The sequence below is a fragment of the Podarcis erhardii genome (genome assembly GCF_964252035.2).
Source record: "Podarcis erhardii genome assembly, chromosome: 10".
In the NCBI taxonomy this organism is placed as follows: Eukaryota; Metazoa; Chordata; class Lepidosauria; order Squamata; family Lacertidae; genus Podarcis; species Podarcis erhardii.
The window spans coordinates 75041865-75066536 of NC_138500.1; the positions used below are offsets into that span (position 1 = coordinate 75041865).

Sequence of the window (24672 nt, forward strand, 5' to 3'; positions counted from 1 at the left end):
TTGCTGCGCTCCAGAAGTTTCAGATACAACTTCCATCAGCTCCACTCAGCATGGAGTTATGGTCCAATACATCTGAAATGCATATGGCTGGTGAAAGCTGCTCTAAAGAGGCACCCAGAGAGCTACAATGCTCCCCTCCTCTTTCCACCCCATGTCCGAACTAACTACCTTCTTCCCACAGGTTAAAACAGGCAAAAAAGAAGTGACGGGGCAGCTGCCACGACCCCTCTCTCCTCTCCTAAATGGCAACTCCAAGTGGCAAGTCAGAATTATCCACAGAGTTTTGCTCTCGTTTCCACTTCTTTTTCACACTAGAATATGACAAAGAAATGGGACTTCTTTGTTTAAAAATGACTAACACAACAGAGAGAAAGCTTTACAATATTTAGGCCGGCAGCTTCTGCCCCCCTTTGATTCCACTGCAGGCACTGGGAGCCCAGGTGACAGAATGCTGAGAATGAAGAGGATTCTCAGGCAGGTGACATGTATCCTGTAAGGAAAGGAAAGTGCAAAAAGAGAAAAGAATCAAAAGCATGGAGGAAACTATATCCATTCTCCTGCAAGTTAAAGCCATAGGAATGTCAAGAGTGCAGCCAACTCTGTATATTCAGAAGTTTTCTAACATTTCAGGGCTTGATGGTGTTTCTGAATTGCCGTGGTACTAAAATGTCTGGCAACAGATTGTTCAAACTTTTTCTTTCTTCACAATTGCTGACTTCTGAAACTAGTTCTAAGGGCTATACAAGATGCTTAGTAAATGTTACAGTTATAGCACAAGGAGGAGGTGCTGCTTTTTAAAAAAATTGTAGGTTCTTTTGAGGTAGTTTTTGATGCTGTTACAGATGTGTTTGATTATGAGGAGCAAACGGCAGACGCTATTTTTCTTTATGTCACTTGGGTGGCAGTTTAAGTAAAAGTGAGCATCAGGGAGTTTATTATACATATTTAACTGTATTGTTTTAAAAAGGAATGTCCAGGAACAGACTGCATACATATTTGATTATTGTGCTACAGTGGCAAATTTGGTTATTGGACAGATAGAGTTGGCACAGTCCTTGGGTTGCTCCAAACTTTCTTCATCACTGATTCAGATTACAGTAGTACCTCGGTTTAAGAACAGCCCTGTTTAAGAACTATTTGGTTTACGAACTCTGCAAAACCGGAAGTAGTATCCCGGTTTGCAAACTTTACCTCAGTCTTAGAACAGAATCTGAACGGTGGAAGGGCACCGGCGGTGGGAGGCCTCATTAGGGAAAGCGCACCTCAGTTTAAGAACGGTTTCGGTTTAAGTACGGACTTCAGGAACGGATTAAGTTCGTAAACCGAGGTACCACTGTATAAATATGAACTCAGTGTATTGCTACCCTGTGACTAAGTCATACGTTGTCTTTGAGGAATGCCTTGCTCACATTTGTCCATAAATGCAGGGGCATTGGAGGACCCCATGCATGTGAGAACTCATGATGAATGGAGCCTCACTCTGGAGTCTGCTGCTTAGAAATTGCTTTGCAGTCTGTTGATCTGTGACAAGTACAGTACAACATTATCATCAAACTGATGCTACTTAGTCCAGGATATAATCTTTAATAGAATATCATTAATACTGAAATCTCTTTAATTTTTAGTCACTTTTTAAAATTTTAAATTTAGTAACTTAACTTTAAATTTTAAAGTAAGCCCATCATATGACATATCATAGTAAAGCTCATGAAGTTCTGAAAAGATCAACATTTTTAGTTTTGAAATATCTCAATTCTGGGCTGAACCTTTAAGGTTTTTGTGTAGTCTGGCAAGGCCAAAATTGTCTTTGTTTTAGAATTCACTCCCTCATAACTTAAAAACGGGATGAGATAATAAAAAAAAAGATTTAAACTTAGTTTTGATCATTCAACAAGCGTACAAAATATTAAGAAAATTGGATGATATGAGGTAAAAAAAATTGGATCACTTGATATGGAATGACCTTCTCTACTTGTGCTCTTGCTTTTTTTGAAAGGTGGTCATAAGTGGGTAGTTTACTTATTGGTGATTCTGGTAACAGGTGGAAATTCTTAAGATGGGGGTTTTGACTGATGGTTGCTATACCACAGATTTTTGCTTTCTTTCCTCCAGTCCAAAATTCATGCAGCAAGAAGCCTGAGTGAGATTGCCATTGACCTGACTGAAACTGGAACTCTGAAGACCTCCAAACTAGCCAATATGGGAAGCAAAGGAAAGATCATCAGCGGCAGCAGTGGGAGCCTTTTATCATCAGGTAAGCCCCTTGGGGTTGCAGAGTTGGTCCCTCAGTTGAAGGGAAGTGCAGATGACAAATAGTTTCTGGGCATGTGAGTCAAGTGTTTCGGACTGGAGTCATTGTTCATGTTGTGTAAAATGTTGAACTGCTTGCCGCATTTGGGAAGTCTACATCAGGGATGTCCTCTCCCAAAGAAGCTAAACAACTCTGGGAAATCCACCCACGCTCCTCCTCCCAACGACAATGGGTAGATCACTGCCAGTTTTTTTATACTGGGAGTAGATCACAGTCTCTTGGGAGCTGGACATGCCTGGTATAGATTGTAGTTGTGAGACAGCAACAGGACCAGGAGCAGCTTCCAAGCAATGTCTGCCTCTCCCAAGAGTGGTGGCCATCTGCCAGAGTTGCCTCATTTTGTAGCGCTTGTTGTGGGAGAATGCCTGCCAAAAGTGATGGCTCAGAGATCTTGTTTGCTTTTCAGCTACTGACACCAACCCTTAGTGTATATGACTTCTCAAAGCAACAGAAACCTCTACTCATATGGAACTTCCCCTTTTCTCTGCATGCCTGCTTCTATAAGCCTTGGATTTTCATTGGATATGGAGATATTTCATTTTTTTCTTTTTAAAAAATCACACTTACTTTTAAAGAAATGGGGCAAGGCCTGTTGCCCCCCCCCCATTCAAGAAAAAGTACATCCCACCAAGAGTAAGAAAAAACATCATGATGGTGAACAGCAGAAAGCCAACCATAAAACTAAATTTATAAACAAATCCTAGAACCATTAAAACATCAGTAATAACAACAGAAAAAACATAGTTCACTTTCTTTTTGGACATCCATGCCTCTGATCTATGCTCAGAGGCAGGCATGTTCTTGCCCAGCTGATGCACAAGTGCTTTTAGAAGCACATTTACAGGCACATTGTGGTGCTTACATGGGTCCTGTGAACGTGACAGGTTTTTTGCAAATGGAGTTATGTGCCTCCATTGGAGATGGATCAGGACCATAATTTTCCTTCATAGTGGTCCTGGGCTTATTAAATGCCTGTCTGAATAGAAAATCATTGATGCTGGCTGTAGACTGATCCACACTGGCGCTATCAGCCTGGAAGGCAGCATCGCCTCACTCAAGAGCGGAAATACCAAATTGCCAAATACAGCAAGCCCACCTTGATTTCCATCCATAACATGCCGTAGTGGAAATGCATGTCAATGGGCTCATCACACATTTCTCTTCCTCTGGTCCACATAATTGGCTGCTGTGAGAGGTTGTGTGACACGATGTGATAATGTCATGACATGTGTTTCTTGCTACAAATTATTGGGGGAGCCTCAGCCCCTCACAAGTTGCCTTCATGAGCATGTTTCATATCTGGCTGCCAGCCTGGCTCCAAGCACCCTTTTGGCAAATCCAAGGCTTCATACATTGCATTTTAGCCTTGGTTCATGTTATACATAACTTGCTTTGATAATTTGTTAAAACAAAATTTTGAAAATAAAGTTTTTGATCAAAATGAAATATGATCTGGAAATGATGATCCTCTGACACACACAGCTTTCCTGCGGGATAGATTCTGCAAACAAATTAGCAATGCCCCAGCCAGACAAATTCTGAGTGATTTTTGTCTGAACGTAAGAGTTAAGTGGCAATAGATATCTGTATCCCAGTTTTACTATATTTTGTACAGAAAATCGATACTAGAATCGGTCCACAACCAGCTGTCAGAATGTAAGAGGCTCTAAGTCTCCACTCGCCACTTTTTATCAAGGGAAGCCTTCCTGCTTTATTGAGAAGCCTAACGTGGAACACATGAGACAAAGGCTGGGCAGCAACCAGAGCCAAGAGTAGAAGGTCTGTTTCTAATTCTGTGTCTGCCTGACTTAGCTTCATATTTTGTCCTGTCCACAAAATGGCAGTGGTTGTATTTCTGAAGGAAATTCTGTAGGGCACAATTCTTTGATATTCTCAAATGATATACGGTTCTGCAAGCGCAAAGTATTAGAATATTACAGGGGGTCTCGTATACGTACCTCCCTACACACACACACAGAGAGAGAGAGAGAGAGAGAGAGAGAGAGAGAGAGAAGTGTGGAAGATGTTTTACGGTCTTGTGAAAGATCTACAGTAATAGAAATACGCTGCACACAACTCCTGTTCTGCTTGTGATTATAGAGGGAAATGTGCCCACTGGGAGTACACCAGCTCACCAATGGAATTTATATTAACCATCAAAGATCAGCAAATCCTTAGAATTTCATCCTTGCATAGTTTCAGAATACACACTGGTCCTACCTTGGAAAAGTTCGGCAAAGAATTACACTTCCAAGGTACATTAGCAGAGTGGTACCAGAAGGGCTCCCACAAACAACTCTGCATTTTTTAAAGAATCATTTGTTGGAATAGCAGTGGCTGCAGAGCTTCTGATTTAGTCTCGGGGGGCGGGGGGGGCATGTTTATTTGTTAAGCTTCCCCTCCCCCACCCTGGACTCTTTAAATTAGATAAGTAAAGCCCAGGAAATACTCAGTGTCTGGAATTCTTGTGCTTGTGGGCAGCATTCCTGCATTTATAGAAGTTACATACCAGTTGCAGTGTTCCTTTTTTACGTGATTGCATTAACTTTGTGTCCTTGGGCAGAACTTGGCATGATGGTGGCTGAGTGTCTTCAAACCTGCATTGCTCCCCAACCCCTAATGCAACTGGGTGGGGAGCTTTAAAATGGTACAGCAGGAAGCTGGCGAGAGACAATGAACCTTTCCTCTTTTTGCTACCTTCTTCCCTGTAACTCCTCTCCTAAAGTCATCATCTCCTAGCAGGGTTTATTTCCAGGTAGGGCAGGAGTAGGAGATCGTGGCACAGTACCAAGTTTGTCCTATGAGATGGTTTCCCCCAAACTATGCCCACCTTGCCCACACCTGACAGCATATGTGGGGCAGGTATAGATGTGGCTGGATCAGCTTCCCAACTGAGTTTTCTGACTGTGCACCTGATCCCTGCCAAAAGCAGAGCTGAACTCACTGCCCATAAGCTGATGACTGGTGAGTTCAGAAGTCAGCAGGATCCCTGGGGGAACTGCTGGATCAGTGGCATGACTCAGTTTCCCGTGGTGGACTGCGCAAGAGACTTGGGTGGGTGTGCAGGACTGACAGGTAGGTTATCCTGCCCACCTGCCAAAATGAGCCCGTGGGGCTGGGGGCAGAATCAGATAATGACCTGGCAAAAAAGCTTCCTTATTCCTCAGCTATCTGGGGAGAGTGTTTGCAGAGGGGAAGCAGTGGGTGGTAGAAAGTTCAGCGCTCGCCCACAGACAGCCACTTTTGTGTTTGAAATCACCCAACCCTTTAGGCCACAATTGGTGCATTGAAAATGAAGGCCTGTTGCTATCATGACTCATTCTGCCCTGACATTGGCTAATTTCAGAGCTTAAAGTGCTGACTTTGTCATCTGACCCTGGCTTTCGGTTCGTAGGGTCATGGGTAGACTTGCTGGGTATTTTGGGGGCTGTTGTGCTCCCCAGAATTTAATGGCTTGATCAACAGAACGAAGGTGCCAAAAGTGAATTGTTGGTCTGTCTGCATTGAGCATGTACACTAGTGAAATGTAAGAGCCAAATTGCCTTCTGAACTTTAGTTCAACGAAGACCGACGTTTAAAGAGAAATGCCTGCAACTGCAACTGGCATTTGTATTGTGAAATTCATGGAATGGTTGATTTTGTGATGTGTTGTTCTCCCTCTTATAGGCCACTTTGAGATTAGTTTTTTCCTGTGGAAAGGTGGCATACAAAGAAAGTGAGGGTGATGATGTACATCTCCAGCTGTGTGTCCCACCATGAAATGCAACAGTGGAAATCTGATCCATTTGAATAATGCCACTTTCAAGTTTAAACACAGTAAAATAAACTCATATGCTCCATTCAAAAATTGTGGCACTGTGTTGCGCACTTGCATTTAAACCTGGGCACTTTTGTGCATGGTTTTAAAAGATAATTAATTTCTGAACTGGCACTAACTGTGGCTGGCTTTGCACATTGCAGCATACGGGGAAGACGTGCCAGGTGACCAGTGCTTCCTCCAATCACGGTTTCTTCTGGTGGAGAGAGGTGGTTGTTCTCTCCTCTGCAAATGATGGTGGTGCTTCAGGTGTAACCCCCCCCCACCCCCCCACCCCATGCATCAGAAGCACAGTGAGAGAAAACTCTAGGAATGTGGAGCCTGTCATTTCTCACCCCAGGCTGGTGGGAAGAGGATTCACTTCATCCGTTTTTGAGCACAGTTTACCTGCTTGAACAGAGTGACATCTTCCGCTGCATTTTGTTCAGTTCATTCAGCTGTGTGAGTGTGGCCGGGTAGACACATTCCTTGTATTTGCCAGAATGAGAAGAGTGTTTTATTGGTGAAACTGCCAGTCCTTCTTACTGACCTAGATTTTACTGATGACAACATCACAGATCAGCAAAATTCTGGCTAGAACAAAATGCTTAGTAATTAACACTACCAAAGAAAGTTTATTTCCTTTAGTACTTAAGGAACACTAGAAAAAAATACCCTATGATTTGAAAGCCACTATTGGGGGGAAACTCTTACGCTTGAGAAGTGAATTGGGCCAAAATTCTGCACAAGAGCATACCAGCAAGGAGCCCTTTTGTCTGGAAAAAATACATGTGTTCACTGGTGGAGGAAAAGGGGGGTGGGGGAGTGCACTACCCCTGACAGTGCAATCCCAGTGGGCTTCCATCGCGGCTGCTCCACACTGGGTGCCCCACCCTCACAGGCGGCGCGCCATGCTCCCAGAACGTGCGCCACGCCCCTGGGGGCTGTGCGTCCCGCCCCCAGGACGTGCTCCAGCCCTGCCCCCGCCTGCTCTCCACCACTGCATGTGTGCTGCCTATTTGCCTGAATCCCCCTTTTGGGGAGGAGGCATAGCTAGCTGTCCTGGTATTATTTGCAAATACAATTGCTACTCACTGGCTATGCTCTTTGGGGTGCAATTTTTCAAAAATCTCCCATAAAGAAAACTATTCTATGTTACGTTCCATAGTGAAGTGCAAGAAATATGGAAAGTCTGAAGTTACATGTTTTGCAGCTTTCTTTTTTATTCTTTGTTTTTACTCATGTACACAAATGCACAACTCTTTAGAGAGTTGTTGAGGGTGTGATCCCTGTGTTAACATGCATGCCTCCTCCAGGAAGGACCTGATTACCCCCAAGTGCACATGCATGTTCTGTAGCAGTCTGTGAAGAACTCTGTTGCTTAAGGTGTGTACATATAATGTTCAGCTTTATGAGGAGAAGACCTGATATAATGCTTTTTATCTCTCGCTGTATCTGACAGTTGGCTTTCATAGTCTACTGGTTCTTTACTCCATTGGACGGTCTGTGTAGGCCAAGTCCAGTGTTATTTGTTTACTTTTAAAATATACAACCCATAGTAACCTTAATCAGGAGAAGGGGAATGGGCTGGGGTGATAAATGACCAAAATAATAATAAAAGCCTTCATGTCTTCAGGAGGCATAAATACAAACCTACAAAAAAGGATGAACTTTGAGCTTTGTAAGAGTACAAAAATTGGAACTAAATAACTTAGCATTTGTTGTTGTTCCAAAGGGAGAATAAGGTAAAGCCAAAACATGAAATAGGAAAGTTGAGGTATGAAAGGGACTGTCATAATGTTTTCCCATTCTTTTTCCTCTCAGGGTAGGTCACCTTTTCTATATTTATACCTTGCAAATTTGCAAGAGCTTCTCAGTCATTGTTCATTCCCTCTAGATACACAGATTGTATCAATTCATGACTACAATAAGACATTGTTACTGAGACAGTATTAATTCTCTCCAAAACAATGCAGGCTCTTGGCAGGGTATTTCTGTGCTGGTGCTTCCAGTAAGAAATGGAGTGGGAGTCCATGCTCTTCACAGTTCAACTTCTCTTACCTCTCTTAGCTTTGTTGTTGCCAATTTTTTGCATTAAGTTTAGCCTTAAAAGGCAAAGGTACCCCTGACCGTTAGGTCCAGTCGCGGATGACTCTGGGGTTGCGGCGCTCATCTCTCTTTATTGGCCAAGGGAGCCGGCGTACAGCTTCCAGGTCATGTGGCCAGCATGACTAAGCCACTTCCGGCGAACCAGAGCAGCGCACGGAAACGCCGTTTACCCTCCCGCTGGAGCGGTACTTATTTATCTACTTGCACTTTGTGCTTCCGAACTGCTAGGTTGGCAGGAGCAGGGACCGAGCAACAGGAGCTCACTCGGTCGCAGGGATTCGAACCACCGACCTTCTGATCGGCAAGCCCAAGAGGCTCAGTGGTTTATGCCACAGCGCCACCCATGTTTAAGTAAGTTTAGCCTTACTTAAGCATTAATCTATTCTCAGAAGCCAGGCTTTCCAAGCTGAGCACTAAGAGAAGAACCACTGATAATTTCCTATAACTCTATAATTGAAATCTTGAGTTACTTCTCAGTCATGAACGCCCTGTGGAATGCCCTCCCTTCAGATGTCAAGGAAATAAACGACCACCTGTCTTTTAGAAGACACCTGAAGTTTACGGGGGTTTTAAAGGACTGATGTTTTTATTATGTTTTTAGATAATGTTGTAAGCTGCCCAGAGTGTCTGGGTAAACCCAGCCAGATGGGTGCGGTATAAATAATAAAATTATTACTATTATTATTACTCCCTCCATTGCCTTTTTTCACAGGAACACGCTCCTGGTTTCTTCTTTTGATTTTTGCAGGTCACCTACAAGATGTCAATTTGCTCCACCTTCTTAAGCAACAGGGATCTTGGACAATTCCTCCTCAAACTCACCTGCCTTATCTTAACCAAACAATAGCTTATTCCCTTAAATTTCATTCTCTGCAGTGGCTCAAAGAGGGCTGTACTACAGGCTAGTTCACCAGCCCCACTGCTTTGCTCCAGGGGTCCTGTTGCCTGCCAGCTCCAACTGCCAGCAAGGAAGGACTTGGCTCAGGCCCCATCAGCACCAAACATGGAAAGCTTCCCCCACAGACTGCTGGGAAGTGTAGTTTGCTAAGGGTGCTGAGAAGTGTTAAGATACAGAGCTATGGTTTCCAGAGATGCTTCCCAGGAAACATTGGGAACAACTCTTTGTAGCTGTTAAAGAGCCTCATGATGGAAGCACTGCCTTCTCTGCAGTATTTCTGTAAGTGTGCCAGCTTCCATTCTGACATGTTTTAAGCCTTCGGACGGGTCTTGCCTCCTCAGCAATAACTAGTGGGCGGTCTTTTCCCGTCACCACATCTTAGACATGCACTTCCTGTTGCTCTCCTCTGGAAGCATTTCAGTTGATGAATAGCAAACTTGTCCCGTCACCAAGGCGGCAGACAAGCAAAAAGAAGCTAATGAAGAACATTCACCTCACAGGATATTTCTATGCGTATCCTGTGCTGAGTAATTCCAGATGGGGGAGAAGCCGTTATCTTGGCTGTTTGCTGTGGAGGATATCCTATTTGTTCCTCACTGCTGAGAGATAGTGGCTGCTTGTGGTCACTTTCTGTTGTTTGCTGACATCCTGAGGCAGTGAATCATGCCTGGCTTCTGGCAGGAGGGGACACACTATGCACCTTCCGTCCCCATCTGGGCTCCTCGGAGAATGTTCCGGATGGCCAGCTTTTGGCTGAGAGGCTGACCCTGGCAGCCAGGCCGATGAACGCAGCATGAGTAACAGATGTATTAGGATATTCATTGTTTATGGCATTAGGCGTGTGGGTTATAAGCAAGAAGAAAAACTGCATCAAAGGGATTGCACATCTGGACCCCAGTGATGTCATCTGGCAGCTGCTGCTGGGGGGGGGTTCCCCCTCCTCACTGCCCCCTGCTTGGGCATTTGTTCAGTCTGCTAGTTTCCTCTAACAGTATTCCTCAGAGGAATACTTGTTTCACCTGCTGACTAAGCCTGTTCTCCTCCTTCCTCCATGCGTTTCCTTCCTCTCAGGATTCCTTCACGCAGACTTGTATTGGAAAAGAACTGCAGGCATCCCCATGTGCTAATAGCAGTATGGCTCTTATTCTGGCAAGCTTCTTTTATGTAGCTGTTTTTTCTGTCCTGTCTCTCATCCATATAAGATAAGATTATTTTCTTTGCACAGCACTGGAATGGTTTATTCCGCTATATTGTTATAGATCAGTGGTTCCCAATTAGTTAATTACTGAGGACCCCCTATTTTTCAAAAGCCAAGCCATTAACCCCCTACTTTTGAAAATTGTGATAGCTGTATGGTAGTAACTGTATGATAGCTGTATGGTAGTATGGTGCAAAGCAATTTTTTGAACAAAACGTGGGATAGCCCCTAATAAGCAAAAGATTTTAGGTATACTAAAAAAGCAGACTAGGGCTGTGTGATATCTGGTTTTGAACATCATGATATATCAGCAGCTAAACATTGTGATATTCTGATATATCACGATGTTTGAAATTGGAGATCAGGAGTGGGGATGAGGGCAGTGTTAGAAACTGAGATATGAAAGCTAAATGGCACCTTAAGCCTGGGTTATGGATGCCACAATGGAATGTCTAGGCGTGCTTTTTATAACAAGAATACAAAACTGAAAATGAATGAACTGCTGCTAAAATCTTATGTGCATTTTTCACCTGGTCTAGTCTTCATTTGAAGACTGCAAAAAACAAAGCCATACTTCCCCTGCCCATCCCCCTAATAATCTTAAGAGGGTCTCGTTTCCAGTCTTCAGAGAGTGGCTGGAAGTGGAGAAGCAGAAAAAGGTCCTCCTTTCCTTCCACTCTGCAGTTTTAATCTGAAATCTTAGGCACAGTACTGCGCCCAGAGCTCAGAAACCGCTCTCTTTAATGAAATTCCCTGTCACAAAATGTGCCTAGAATAATGGGAGTTTCAAATGCTGGATGAGGGAAGGAGCAGTCACAAAGATTGGGTGGGTGGGGGGAGGAGAGGAAGCAGAGTCACCTCCACCCCATGGATTGAGTGGGAGGGGATGGAAACGGGGGGGGGGGTTGCATCAAGCCGTTGTCAGGGGGCAGCCAGCAAAGATGTACGTCAGGGTACCTTGAAGTAAGGGTGATCAGCTGGCCTGTTCTCCCACAGCGTGAGGGAAGGCAGCTCAGATCAACAGCGTTATCAGCTGAGATCATTGTGCCATGTCAGCAGTGCCTTGAAATCAGCTGCCTTCTCTCCCTTGCGCAAGGAGCAATATATTGCTGCGTGTTGCCAGGTCAAAATCATTCTCATGGTGTGATTTCAAAACCAATTTTGGCCAATATATTGAAGAAAATTGCACAGCGCTAAAACAGACAATAAAACTTGTGATATTACCATGAAAAAAGGACAAAAAAATAGAGGAGGCAAGGAATGGGGCTACGGACCCCCTGGGTGCATTCTGTGGAGCTCTAATTGGGAACCACTGATCTAGATAGTGATGGAAGTGGTTGTTGTTTTGGTGCCATTTGATATGATCAGCAGCATCAGGCAGTAAAACATTTCTTGGATTTTATCCTTCAGATTTCACATTTAACTATTCTGATTTAAGAACGGCAGACTGGCATAAGCGAGAGGAGTTACAGGATGGAATGCTTCTATACAAATATACTCCCAGGGGCCAGAAAACAGGTGTATCAAGAAGCAAGGTTCAACCTGACATTGCTCTGCGGTGCTAGTTTTCTATATGTGGGGAGTATGGTTTTTAAATAAGGGAATAAGCAAACATGCAATCTCTCACCGGCAACCTGAAGTGTAAAACTTTGCTCTGTACTTCAGTATCAAGCTGGAACATACTTTTGGACTGGAGATTTGATGCGATAGTGGTATTCGCGTACTCATGCAAAAAGTTCCACTAACCAGGTTAGAGATTTTGGTTGATGTCAAATGGGAATTCCCACAAGGAATCTCCCTTTTCAGGAAGCTCTAAAAGGAAGTTCCTCTAAAAATTTAGTCATAATGAGGAAACAAGCAACTTTTGGATGTGGAAGATGAAGGACCCGGAGGTTGCACAAATTGTAATAGCAGAACCACAAGAGGATGGCACTTCTGGCTCGGTAGCTGACACAGGAAGACCCTGACAACTTGGAGGTGGAGGTCTCAACAGGGAGGCAGCCTCATGCAAATGGCTTTTTCTTGCTGCAAGCTGGCCGATTGTTGCAAGCAGAACCTTGCTGTCAAAAGGCTTGATGAGAGTGGAATCATAGACCCCTGGAACTATAGAGGTTGAAGGGTCATCTAGTCCAGTCCCCCTGCAATGCAAGAATCTCAACTAGTGACAGAGGGCCATCCAACAGTTTAGTTGCTTGCACAGTAATTTCTCATTTCATGGCAGATGGATGCCACGTAATCAGTAGAGTTACTGGAGCCCGCATGCATTTCCGAGCGGCACACAATGACTGCCACGACTATGAATGACCCAGACCATGTCTGTGGATGTAGGTATCTGTGAGCAGCCAGATGGCGAGGTGGTTATGGGAGACACCATAGGAGAGCATGGGTAATGCAAAGCTGACTGAAGGGGCACCGAGTCAGCAGTGAAACAGAGCCAGGAAATGTGCTAGTGATCTGTTGAGAGATGCTCATGCCTGGGATTGTCTCTCTGCTTCGCAAACTTCTACTGTAGATGGGAATGTTAAGAATGACATGATCTTAACAACTCATGTTTGTTGGAATGTATTTAAATATCATTTGTGGTTCAGATGTATAGCCTCCTCCTGTTAGTATAAGCTTAAGAATGTGTTGTGAACAAACACAAGTCCTTTTTGAAAAAGTCCACAGGCACCAGCTTCATTGCTGCTGCTGATGTGTGCTCTACCATGTCAGCTGCCCTCATGCTATCATTGTTTATTGACAGGTTCCCAAGAGTCAGATAGCTCTCAGTCTGCCAAGAAAGACATGCTGGCTGCCTTGAAGTCCAGGCAAGAAGCTCTGGAGGAGACCCTTCGCCAGCGCCTGGAAGAGCTAAAGAAGCTCTGTCTCCGAGAAGCGGTAGGCCCTGTAGATTTCTATAATCCTTGGAAACCCCTTTGTTGCTTCTGATGTGCAGCAAAGCATACAGTGTGTGGAAGGGGTGGCATCTTACAAAGTCTCTGCTTTGCAAAGTGGAAGGCATTGCAATCCCTTAAACACCCACAGTTCTCACGGAAGTCGGTAAAAGATCCAAATGTTTAGCAGAAATTCAGAAACACCTGCCTTCGACATTTCAATTTTTACAAATGTGTTGTGATATTGCAAGTGGAAAACAAAATGAAATTTCATATCTCAATTTTGCAATTTCCAATGTGGGCAATTTGGCAAACGCAAGGCTTAGGCAAAATTTCATTTCAACAACTTGTCCCTAACATGGTCCAACCTGTTTCTCCTATAAATCACAGCTCCTTTCCAACAGTTCTATCCTGATTTGATAGTTTGGATTTTGTTACACATTACAGGACAGCATTCATCTTTTGTGATTTCCCACCCATTGCCAGTTTCCGTAACAGATTAACTATTCAGAGCATGTGGATAATTGCCCTGCTCAAGTGTCCCGTGAACATTGCTGTTTCCCTTCGCAAGTACATGCGTTAAGTGTTACAGGCTTCAAATTTCTGTTCACATGGGTATCATAAGATGCCCTGAGAATTAACACTAAGGGGTATGATAGAGAGCCTTTAAGTTTAACATTATCTTTCAGCCATGAAAGTAGAGAACCAATGTTTGAGACCATGATTATTTGAGAGTAAATAGATACAAGTGGGACCTACAAAAAAAGTAGTGTGGTCTTGATCAAGATGACAGCATTCAAAATTTGGCAGGCAGTAGGCGCATTTGCCCCTGGCGACCAAGTGAAGATGCTAGAAGGCGCCTGACGTCTCCACCATCTGGAGGTGCCTGCCTGGAGATCATTGGATTGCCTGTTTTCACACACTAGAACCACATCCTGTAGAATTCCATCCATTGTATTTTATCTGCACAGTCAGAATGAATTTCAGGAACCAAAAAGCCGTGTTGAAAAATACCACTTTCGAGCTGTCTGGCCCCAAAATGCCAACTAGGCATTCTGTTTTGGTGACTTGTAACCCTGGTTTAAGGAGCCATTTGGTGCCTAGCTGATATATCTGAGTTTCTGCTCCAGGAGTCAAGTCGGCAGACATGTGGAAAGCAGCTTGGCTTTAATTTTGTATTCCTATTTCCGGTTCACTTCTTTAAAATATTATGTATTCAGGTAATCCAAATTTAGCTTCAGAATGGACTGAATTCTGTGACTTACATGAATCATGCAGATGTATGCAACTTGTATATCGCCTGTATTTTGCATTATTTATTTTTGTTTTGGTAATCATGGGGAAGAGCAAGGAGCTATGCAAAAACTCCTTCCTAATCACTAGAAATCTTTTTCAACTACTTCTGTTTTCTGAGATTTCCCCACTCATTCCGTATACGCTGTAAAGTACCTTTGCAGCCGTGAGATCTAGAAACTGACCCTTTTCAACTGGAAGCTGCTGTTCTTTGGAAGCTGAACTGTGCATCCAGCACAATGCTCTGGCCTTCTTCTGCACTTCTGTAAAATTTAGCATTCTAGTCATTTCTCAAAACTCTTATCTAACCCCGCAAAAGGTCAAGTAACTGGAAAACACTTTTCAATGAAGAGCGTAAGGGAAAATAGCTGAGCTGCTGAAACTTACTTGATCGTTTCTTTTTCGCATAAGAAGCAAAACTTGACTTTGGTAGTTTGCCTACGTGAGTAAGGTTTATAAGGTCAGGTTAGGCCCCACATGTCCGTGCCTAAAAGGTTTTGCTCAAATCATCTGTATAACATTTAAGCCAATTCAATCATCACCCTTCAGTTTTATTCTAAATTTCTCTCTCCAGGCTCCCATAATTTAGTTTGTTTATTTTCCTGTGGGAATTGCTGTCATATAATGAGACTGGTAGACTGAGAGAAGGAAATGAATTGAAACCCTTGGGGGTAGCCAAACTAAGTTTGCCCCTAACCATTTGCAACAGTGGCATCAAATTTCTGCAGGCTTTGGTTACTTATTAGTTCATCTTAAATTACAGAAGCCAGGCTGCTAATGCGCTTTTTGTTTTATGGGGCAAGTTTAGTAGCCCAGTTTGCTGTCCTTTCTTTAAAAAACAGCAGACTTGTTGGAAGTCTTGCATACCTAAATTGTTTGGCTTCGTTTTTTTAAACTGGAGGCTGTCCAGTTTGAAAGAGGGTTCAAGCTTTGAAGGTATTTGGTTGTTTGGTTGATTTATGTGCACACAGACACAACTGGTGCTGATCTACGTTCATCTTTTGCTTTAGGAAATGTATCTTAACAAGTGATTCTATGACAACTTAATATTCATGGCTGAACTTTTTAAAAAAACATATTCCAAATAGCAGTTACACTGAGATACTCTAATATTTCTCTCAATCTGATAGGTTTTTATTTGGTTATAAGCAAGACACTAGAGCAAAGAAGGTGGTTTGAAACTCCCAAATCATTGTATTGATGTTTCTTCATAGACACAGCCATTTTATCAATGCTGGGATCACTAGCCCTTTGGAGTCCACGGCACAATTGCAAACTGGAAAAACTGTTCTGGGCATCACACTCACTGCAACCTGTTCTGTTGGCTACAGTAGAAGGCTTCTTTTAAGCCAAATTTCAGCAGGTGAAGAGGAAGCCTTTTGGAGGCGTGTGTGTTTGTGGACATGACGTTGGTGACCCCTGTAGCACATCTCTGTATGCTTGCATATATGAAACTATGCCAGAGGTGTAGATATTGGTAATATCTCTTATTCCAAGCCCTGACATTCTAGATACTCCTTATTAGTAGAGCTGTTACCTAAATAAATAAGTTTGTGAATTTTAATTCGCAAATAAATGTGAATTTTAACTGATAAAATTTTAATTTGAATAACAATAGTTCTGAATAAATTATTTGTTTTTAAAATATGAGCAGTCCCATTATTACCTTTAAAAATAATACCATGCAACTGTTCTTTTTGCAAATGGGATTTCATATAAAATGTTTTGCATCACATTTGTAGAGTCCATGTGGCTTTTGGGGCTGATGCCTTTTCCAGTTGGTGTGAATACTTCAGGCTGCTTTCCTAAACAGCAAGAACATGGGGAGAGGGAATGAGGGGAGCAGCAGAGCTAGAGAAGCCTGTAGCTGATCCTAACATCACAGTGATGACAGAGTGACACTTCCACCCAGTGCCAGGGCGGGGGGGGGGCTAGCCAGTTTTTTTGCCCCGGGTGAAGCCTCCAGAGGCACCATTGAGGCTCCCTGCCTCTGTGTGTGTACACAAATGCGCCTGAAGGGGTTGCCAAACTGGGTCTTTGACCCGGATGAAATAAAGCCTAGTTTTGCCCCTGCTGTCACTTGACTTGGCAGCGCCAGGTATCACACTGCAGAGCCAGGAAGCGCCATCTTGAAAGAGGCACAAGGTGGAGCGGCTCTTCTAAGATTGTGCCTTTTGCGTTTGGTTTTGTAAGGACTTGTATTTTTTCGGGGTGGGGGGATTAAAAAAAAATCTGTGCTGATTTAATTGGAGGCAGGTTTTATTTGTATTTTATTTATTTAAACAATGTATATACTGCTTAACAGCATAGTCTCTAAGCAGTGTATATAGGGTTAAAAAGATACAATAAATATGTTAAAACACACCATATTTAATCAAACATTTGAATTGATTGTGCATCAGCTTCTAGAGGCTGTGCTGGGCTGACATGTAAAGCTGCCCTTAGAAAGTGGACATAAACAATTCAAGGCCTCCCAGCAGCTCATTGTGTGCTTAAGTTAAGCATCAAAAGAACCAGGCTCTCCTTTCTCAGTGACCTGAAGAAAGGAGAAAAGCTCCACTGAGAATCAGGGTCGGGGCAGCAAGCAGGAGGTTGTCTGGAACTTCGCTTGCCTGCCACTTGCCTGGATAGTTTTTGCAGAAGGCTGGGGATTTTGGACTCTCTCAGTGCTGGTGTTGCAGCTAGTGCACAACATTATCCCTCCTTGGCACAGAGCCTTTTCCCTGCTCCAGGGCCATCATCTCTCTTTCTTTAGACAGCTCCGTGCCTTTGCTCTTCACACTGCAAACAAGCAACAATGTTTGTGCTAAAGGTAATGCCAATTACCTTTTTAAAAAAGTTGTTAAATGTGAAGGATCCACCTTGTTATTTTAGACTAATCTGTCCAAATGACTCTTTCATTCCACCATGGAATAATTTGGTAGTGGATCAAAATTGCCAATAAATAAAAAAAAAATCATCACATGAAACTTGACAAAATGATATTCAGCAGGTAAATATGATGCAGCAATTGTTTTACTGCCACTACTTCTATTACTACAAAATGTTTGTTTAGAGCAGGGGTGAGGGGTCAGATTATCATCTCCCCCCTACCCCCTGTGGGCCAAGTTTGGCAGGTGGGTAGATCTGCCCACCTGTCAATCACCTGATGTCACAATCCTGTCACAGTCACTGATGGAACCTGTTCAGGCTTGCAGAGTTTGAAATCAAATGGTGCAGGGAAAGGCACAGCCTCAAAGTGCCAACAAATAGCGAAATGCTGTGAAACTAATCGTTGGAGCTTGTGAAACCAGCAGGTGTCCAGTGCTCTGCCAGTCCAACAGTTTAAACTCTCTGGTGTCGTAGAAACTGTACAGATTTTGACCAATATAGTAAAATCTGTCTCTTGCTTTACAACAATCTCCTGCCCAAGGAATGTTTGCTCTTAATTTCAACAAAAGATCGGGTGACATAAGAAAGAGAGATGAGGCACAGGGCAAGAAGGGTGAAAGTCGATGCAATTATGCACTCTTAGGATTTGTTTGAATTGAGGGTGATGACTAAGAAGTTAAGCCACAGAAGAGAGAGGTTTTGAGCAGGGAATTGACAGAAGAGAGGTGAGACTTTGTAGGAGTTCTGTATAGGGAGTTCCAAGACAGCAACATGGCTTCTTCAATGAAGTAATCTCAGAAAGCTTGACAGATTATTAACCAAAAGTAACTTTTACTTTCCAGTTTCACATTCTCTTCTGGTCAGAGATGACAAAGCATGTGGCTCAACTACCGTTCTTCAGAGGATCTTTCACAAAAGTGAATAAACACACCCAGAAAGAATCAACTGTGTGTCCTTCAACCAGAAAAAAAAATGCAATATTGGTTATTTAAAGACAATATTTGTGAAATGCTATTGCGCGTCTAGATAAAATCAACTTGGTGCATGTGCACAACACACAGCTAACGTCTAATGTTTTATTTACCTTTGCAGGAGCTTACAGGAAAATTGCCAAGAGAATATCCCCTTGACCCAGGGGAAGAGCCCCCAATTGTGCGTAGAAGAATAGGTACTTCCTTTAAACTGGATGAACAGAAAATACTACCAAAAGGAGAGGTGAGGATTGCTTTCAGATTTAGACTTTCTGTTTCTCTTTTGCACTATTAAATTAAAACACCAGCATTTAGCCTGTGCCAGGATCTGGAAAGATGGACTGAGTAAATCACTTACTGGAATTATCCTCCCTTTGTGCTCTTTAAATTTGATACTAACGTTGAATAGAATTTGTGGTCTTTTTATTATAGGGCATTCCTGATTATTTTGTTGTCTTGATATTCCTAGGGCACATTATGACTGTGAAAGATTATGAATTGCTTGCTTTTTGGATAGTGACTTTTGGAGCAATAGCTCTTTTTCATGTTTGGGCTGATGTGTGGTAATTTAATGATTTGCCCAGTCCTATCCACATTTAATGGAATGTGGGTAGCGCTGTGGTCTAAACCATAGAGCCTAGGGCTTGCCAGTCAGAAGGTCAGCAGTTCGAATCCCCACGATGGGGTGAGCTCCCGTTGCTCGGTCCCTGCTCCTGCCCACCTAGTAGTTCGAAAGCACGTCAAAGTGCAAGTAGATAAATAGGTACCACTCCGGCGGAAGGTAAACGGCGTTTCCGTGCGCTGCTCTTGTTCGTCAGAAGCAGCTTAGTCATGCCGGCCACATGACCCAGAAGCTGTATGCCGGCTCCCTCAGCCAGTAAAGCGAGATGAGTGCCGCAACCCCAGAGTCGTCCGTGACTGGACCTAACGGTCAGGGGTCCCTTTACCTTTACCTTTATCCACATTTAACCCTAATTTGACTTATGGAACAGACAGAACCACCTTTTTGATAGGGGTGGGGGCAATGTTTCACATGAACACAGCAACTTGGGTCTCCCTGCTCAAAGCCCAACATTCTGTCCACCACACTAATTAGCATATAAATGAAGAGAAAGTACTTGTCTAGACTAGTGACTTGGAAAGGCCATGCATTCTGTTGAAACAGGATGTCCCTATCGTGTGCCAAGAGGAATTTTCCAGTGAATGACACTGGATAGACATGCTCTTTACATAGAAAATAACTCAGATAATGGTACGTTGTAGTGACTTGTTTAGTCTTCATTAGGAGAGACTTCATTCAGAGTTAATTTACTACAGCAGAACAGTGATTCGTGTTAATGAACTTTTCCTCAGTAGTATGAGGCAGACACTTTGGCACAACTGGTTTAAATAGTTTCAAGCTGGTTTTATTGTCATGGCTGTCTCCGAAGAAGCTGCCGCGGGGAGTAAAGCAGAGCCGCTGGGCAGGTGCTTCTGCTGCTCCCCCCCCCACTGAAACCTTGGGAGTGATAGTTTTGGGGACATTCTGAGACCCTAGTGTCGGAGTATATTTTTTAGCGTTCCTACATTCAGCTAAGCATTTTTTAAAAGTTAGGTGTGAATAACCAGACATTTCCCAGCATGGCGAGCTGTGCTTTTTTGCTTTCCTAACTAGGGCATGGAAAGGAAGGTTGTATCTAGGGAGGCACCAATCTATCTAGTGTCGTTTTCATATGTGTTTATTCAGAAGTCTGCTCTGTTCATGAAATCCACACAAAAATTCAGAAACATCCATTTTCAAACACATTTGGGTATGTTTTTTGAGCCAAGAATTGCACCACTAAATTAAATGAAGTGTGAAATCTGAAGGATAACTGAGTTCTGGTCCAGAAGGTGAGTGTCAGGTCAGTTTGTATCAGAATTTGCAAAGAATGAGCACCTCAAATATCTATAATTGTGCCTCATGCCTTTTGATTGTAAGGACCACTCATTACATGTTTAGGTGTATTCCTAGGTAATTTTAAATGTTCTGTGTGAAACTGTAAAGTAATACTATGGCAAATCCATGTTGGTAAACACATGTCCCATCTGGGTATACTTGTCAAGAATCATGACTGGCTGCCAATCCTGCTGTATGCACAGCCAGCAACAGAGTGAGCTGATACTTTCCCTCTTCTTAATGTGGTAACAGCCCCAGCAGATGATCCACATGGGAAAGTGGCAGGCTTGGTTGATAAGACTGGGCCATTAAAAAATCATACATCAAATGCATTCATTTTTAACAGTGCCTTTCATCTGCTGCCTTCCCTGGCTGTTGTGGGAGATTTTCTGTGGTGAGGCGGCAGATCAGGATCTGAGTCTTAAAATATAGTGTTGAGTACACATTTAATAAATTCAGTGTTGACAGAGCTGATGAAAGCTTCAAAGCAAAAACTCTTTCTAAAAAAACCCACACATACACAACAGCCATTCAGTCTGTAGCATTGTGAGAACTGTAGCTATGGATTTAAAGTAGTGGTGATTCATCACTGACAGCAAAGGAGATTTTTAAGCCAAGATGTCCAGAATGAATACTTCAGAGAGACATATTGTCTTGAAGAGAGATTAGTTCACAGCAGTGTGGCTTCTTCGGTGACTGTGGCACTGATTGACAGAGATAGACAATCTCTCTCCATAGAGCATATGATAGCTAGTTCCCAGCGTTTCCTTGTGCTGGCTGGGGGATGGGAGATGTGGTCCAAAACATCTGGAGGGCACAAGTTGAGGAAGGCTGCTTTAGAACTAGAACCCAGGACAGGGTTATGTTGGCAGGAACAGGCTTGGTTCTTAACCGTTAGGGCCGCCAGGGGCAGGTATACCCTCCTCCTCAAAATACACACTTTTAATTTATCCAGTAAAAGTGAAAATTCACCACTGGAGGCAAAGATGAGGTGCTGCTCTTGGGACCCAGTTGCAGCAAGGGCAATACTGTTCCTACACTGGGTGGCCCAGCCCTCATTGTCCCAGGTGCCAGAGAGCACACATACTCTGCACTCAGGGGGAGCTGTGCAATAAACAAGACTTTCATAGACCATCTGCTGACATAATGAACATTTTGCTAGCTGCAATATATATTTCTTTCAAAGATTCATGCCATGCCTCTTGCTCTCTGAATAAACCCCAGAGTTGCTTACAACAGGTTATGCCATTCAGTGCAAAGCGTATGCAACTGAACACAAAACTATTAGCTTAATCTCTGTGGTGCAACAACCACGGGAGATGCTGGGGGAATGTCATCTTAAAGGCCCCCTTCCCAGCTCTCTGGTGTTTCTACTGGAGCCGTCCTTTGTGGACCTAAGACAAGCCTGAGGAAAAGAGCCTCCCCAAAGTGTAGATGCCACCATCTCTCAGGGGTGAGGTTTTTTCTTGCCTGGGCCAAACAGAGTGTGGTGCTTGGCTCCCTGCTTGCTGCTGAGGCAGCCAAGAGAGATGGCGGAGGAACAGGATGTTAAAGCTCCTCTCCTCAGCTCTCTGATGTCCCTGCTGCTGCTGCTGCTGCTGCTATATATATAGCCTCCAGTTAATACGAGGCAGTTTAGATTCTTCTGATGGAAACCTCAGTAGTATAGCAAATAGAAAATAATAAAATAGACCACTAGATTCATTCTTCTGTGGGGAAGGGACAAAAATGCTGCAGGAAGAAACTGAACTTTTGCAAAATATGGAAGGATTATCTATTGATGGTTTTAATTCCTAGCCTCTAACAGATGATTTTTCCCCATTTAGTGCCTTCCTCCCAGCGCTCGGGGATAGAAACTTGTTTTTAAAAGACAAAGAGTCCTCTCCATGAGATTCCATGTTTGTGCGAGTACATGAAACACATGTATGATTTTACAGTGTAACTTGTCCTTCTGACTGGTTGTGAGTTGTCGTCAAATATTTACTGTGGTGTTCAGTGCCGACACTAGCTCTATGTGTGTGTTATTCATGTGAAGGTCAACTGTGTGTTCCCTGGGGAGCAAGGCCTACTCTGCATCTGCTTCCTAAAGTAACTGCACATTATGCACAATTGTCTGTAAGGCAACAGCAACCCACAAGATGCTGCTGATATATGGGGACTGTATGGATGGAATCAGGACTTCCAGGTGTGCAGGTGTCCTGATCACCCAGAGCCCCAACACATGCACAGGAACTTGCACATTGAGTTTTTCTTACAGAAAACCATGTGCATATGCTCCAAGAAAAAGTGCAGCTCACTTCTCAGTTAACACACAATTGTCTTACTACACAACTTTGAATTAGCAAATTCCATGGAAGAAAGACCCAGGAATGTCAAGATTGTAATGCTGTGATTCCCAAGGTCCAATTTATACATTATCAGATTGGTGCAGCCATTTCTCTGTGGTTTGATTCTGCACCACTCTGGTAGAATTCTGTGAGGAACCATGTGAGTGGATGAAGGGGAATGCTCCTTGCTATGTCAAATGGATGTCATCATCATTGTTGTGTTCCCCCCGCCCCCCAGTTCATTGTAGTGACAAGATAGGACGTTCATAACTACTTTTCATTACTTATTTGTGGTGTTGGCATCCATCTGTCCTGGGAGACAATGGAGGTGTGTGCCTTTGGGGGTGAATCAACTGTTGGAAGGTTGCAGCGCCTGCTGTGGCTGTGAGACCAATATGGGAGAGACATGTTTTGTTGCAGGCGGGGCAGAGGAAGGCATCCGGTTGTGCTGCTGCAGATGCACCAGGGCGTTTCTTCTCTCTGTGCTCCTCCCAGGGGTCATTCCTCCTCTGCTCACTGCTATGGATGCACAATCTGACTGACTTATTTTGTGTAATACTACTAAAATCCACAAGACTGAGCAACATGAACTAAAGTTGTTTTAGTAGCGCCATTGTGGTATGTAACATAGAAGAAAGCTGTTGCTTTGTAAATCTCCCCAGTATACACCAGCCAAACTTGCCCGTGATCAGATGTACTGTTGGTAAGCTGCTACACTTTGCACCTACAGAAGCATAGGCAGCCTCATAGTCCTCTTGGCTGGTCTCTGTGGGAGCAGTGGTGGACCTGGAGGGCTTTTGGCCTGACCCAGCAAGGTTCTTCTTCTTCTTCTGTTCTTCCATGCTCCATGGCTAAGGCACTGACAGCCACAAGCCTCTTTCTTGTTGGACAGGAAGCTGAACTGGAACGCTTGGAGAGAGAATTTGCCATTCAGTCCCAAATCACGGAAGCTGCCCGACGCCTAGCCAGCGACCCAAATGTCAGCAAGAAGCTGAAAAAACAAAGGAAAACCTCCTACCTGAATGCACTGAAGAAACTTCAGGAGATTGAAAATGCCATCAACGAGTACCGTATCAAATCTGGAAAGAAGCCAACACAAAGAGCCTCCTTGATCATAGATGGTAAACAGAACCCAAACTTCATGATACTCTGATCTTTCTTCCTGATGATCATTTGGGGGTGGGGGGGTTGCTCGGGAGAAGACAATGCTTCCCAAGGAACTGATGAGGAAGTGGGTTTCTGGAAGGAGTATACAAATATTTCTTCCTAACCTCAACTTCCCATGAAACTTCAGCACTTTGATAGGTGAGCGCCAGGCAGACTGCTCTTCATGCCACACCTGGATCCTCAGCTTCCATATCGGAAGTTGTGTCTTCAGACCCTTTCACAGACAAATTTCAGTTAATGGATACTGTTAAGAAATGTGTGCGCAGGTTAAAAGGAAAGTGGTAAATGACATTGAAACGTAAGCGAGTATGCAGTGCTATGTACTTTGGGGCAGGGGCATCAGCCCTCTCCAGGCGTTCAGTCTGAATGCACAAGGGCTTAAAGTCGGGTAGGGGCAGTGGCATGCAAGCCCCCTCCATGCCCCCCATGCTGCACCACCTTCACTTCAGAGGCTTTCTAAGTGCATTTAGCTGAGCATGCTTAAGTACCATATTTGCACCTTTTTTGTTCAAATTACATCATAAAAATTAGGCTGTGCATTAGATTCACGTAAATACAGTGGTAATAAGTAATTGCATCCTCGCAATAAGTAATCCTGATGGGGCAGGATTCCAGATACGTCTTCTAAACTAAATGTACTTCATTAAAAGCCCCCTTCAGATCTTCCTGCTCAACACAAGAAAATTGAGATGGAATGACCACACCTACCATACTAGGTGTGCATGCCTCTGTTTCTCCTTACTTTTAGTCTTCATGTGCTCAAGCTAAACACTGCTTTGAGGCTAAAGTGTTAAACAGTGGAAAAATTGGTGAAATAAATAAATAAAAGGGCTAATGTTGGGCTACAAACATTAGCTACAAACATGAGTCTGACCAAACTGCGGGAGGCAGTGGAAGACGGGAGTGCCTGGCGTGCTCTGATTCATGGGGTCACAAAGAG

At 43.6% G+C, this 24672-nt stretch overlaps 1 protein-coding gene across 8 annotated transcripts in view; it reads left to right on the plus strand.

The window, feature by feature from the left end:
• The window catches only part of FRMD4A (FERM domain containing 4A), a 434031-nt gene that overhangs the window by 387302 nt on the left and 22057 nt on the right, over positions 1–24672 (plus strand). For all 8 annotated transcript variants that reach the window (XM_081879084.1, XM_081879085.1, XM_081879086.1 and 5 more), the window contains 4 exons: positions 2113–2254; positions 13056–13189; positions 18442–18564; positions 23458–23686. In XM_081879084.1, the coding sequence (XP_081735210.1) occupies positions 2113–2254; positions 13056–13189; positions 18442–18564; positions 23458–23686 (628 nt within the window). The remainder of the gene's footprint in view (positions 1–2112; positions 2255–13055; positions 13190–18441; positions 18565–23457; positions 23687–24672) is intronic.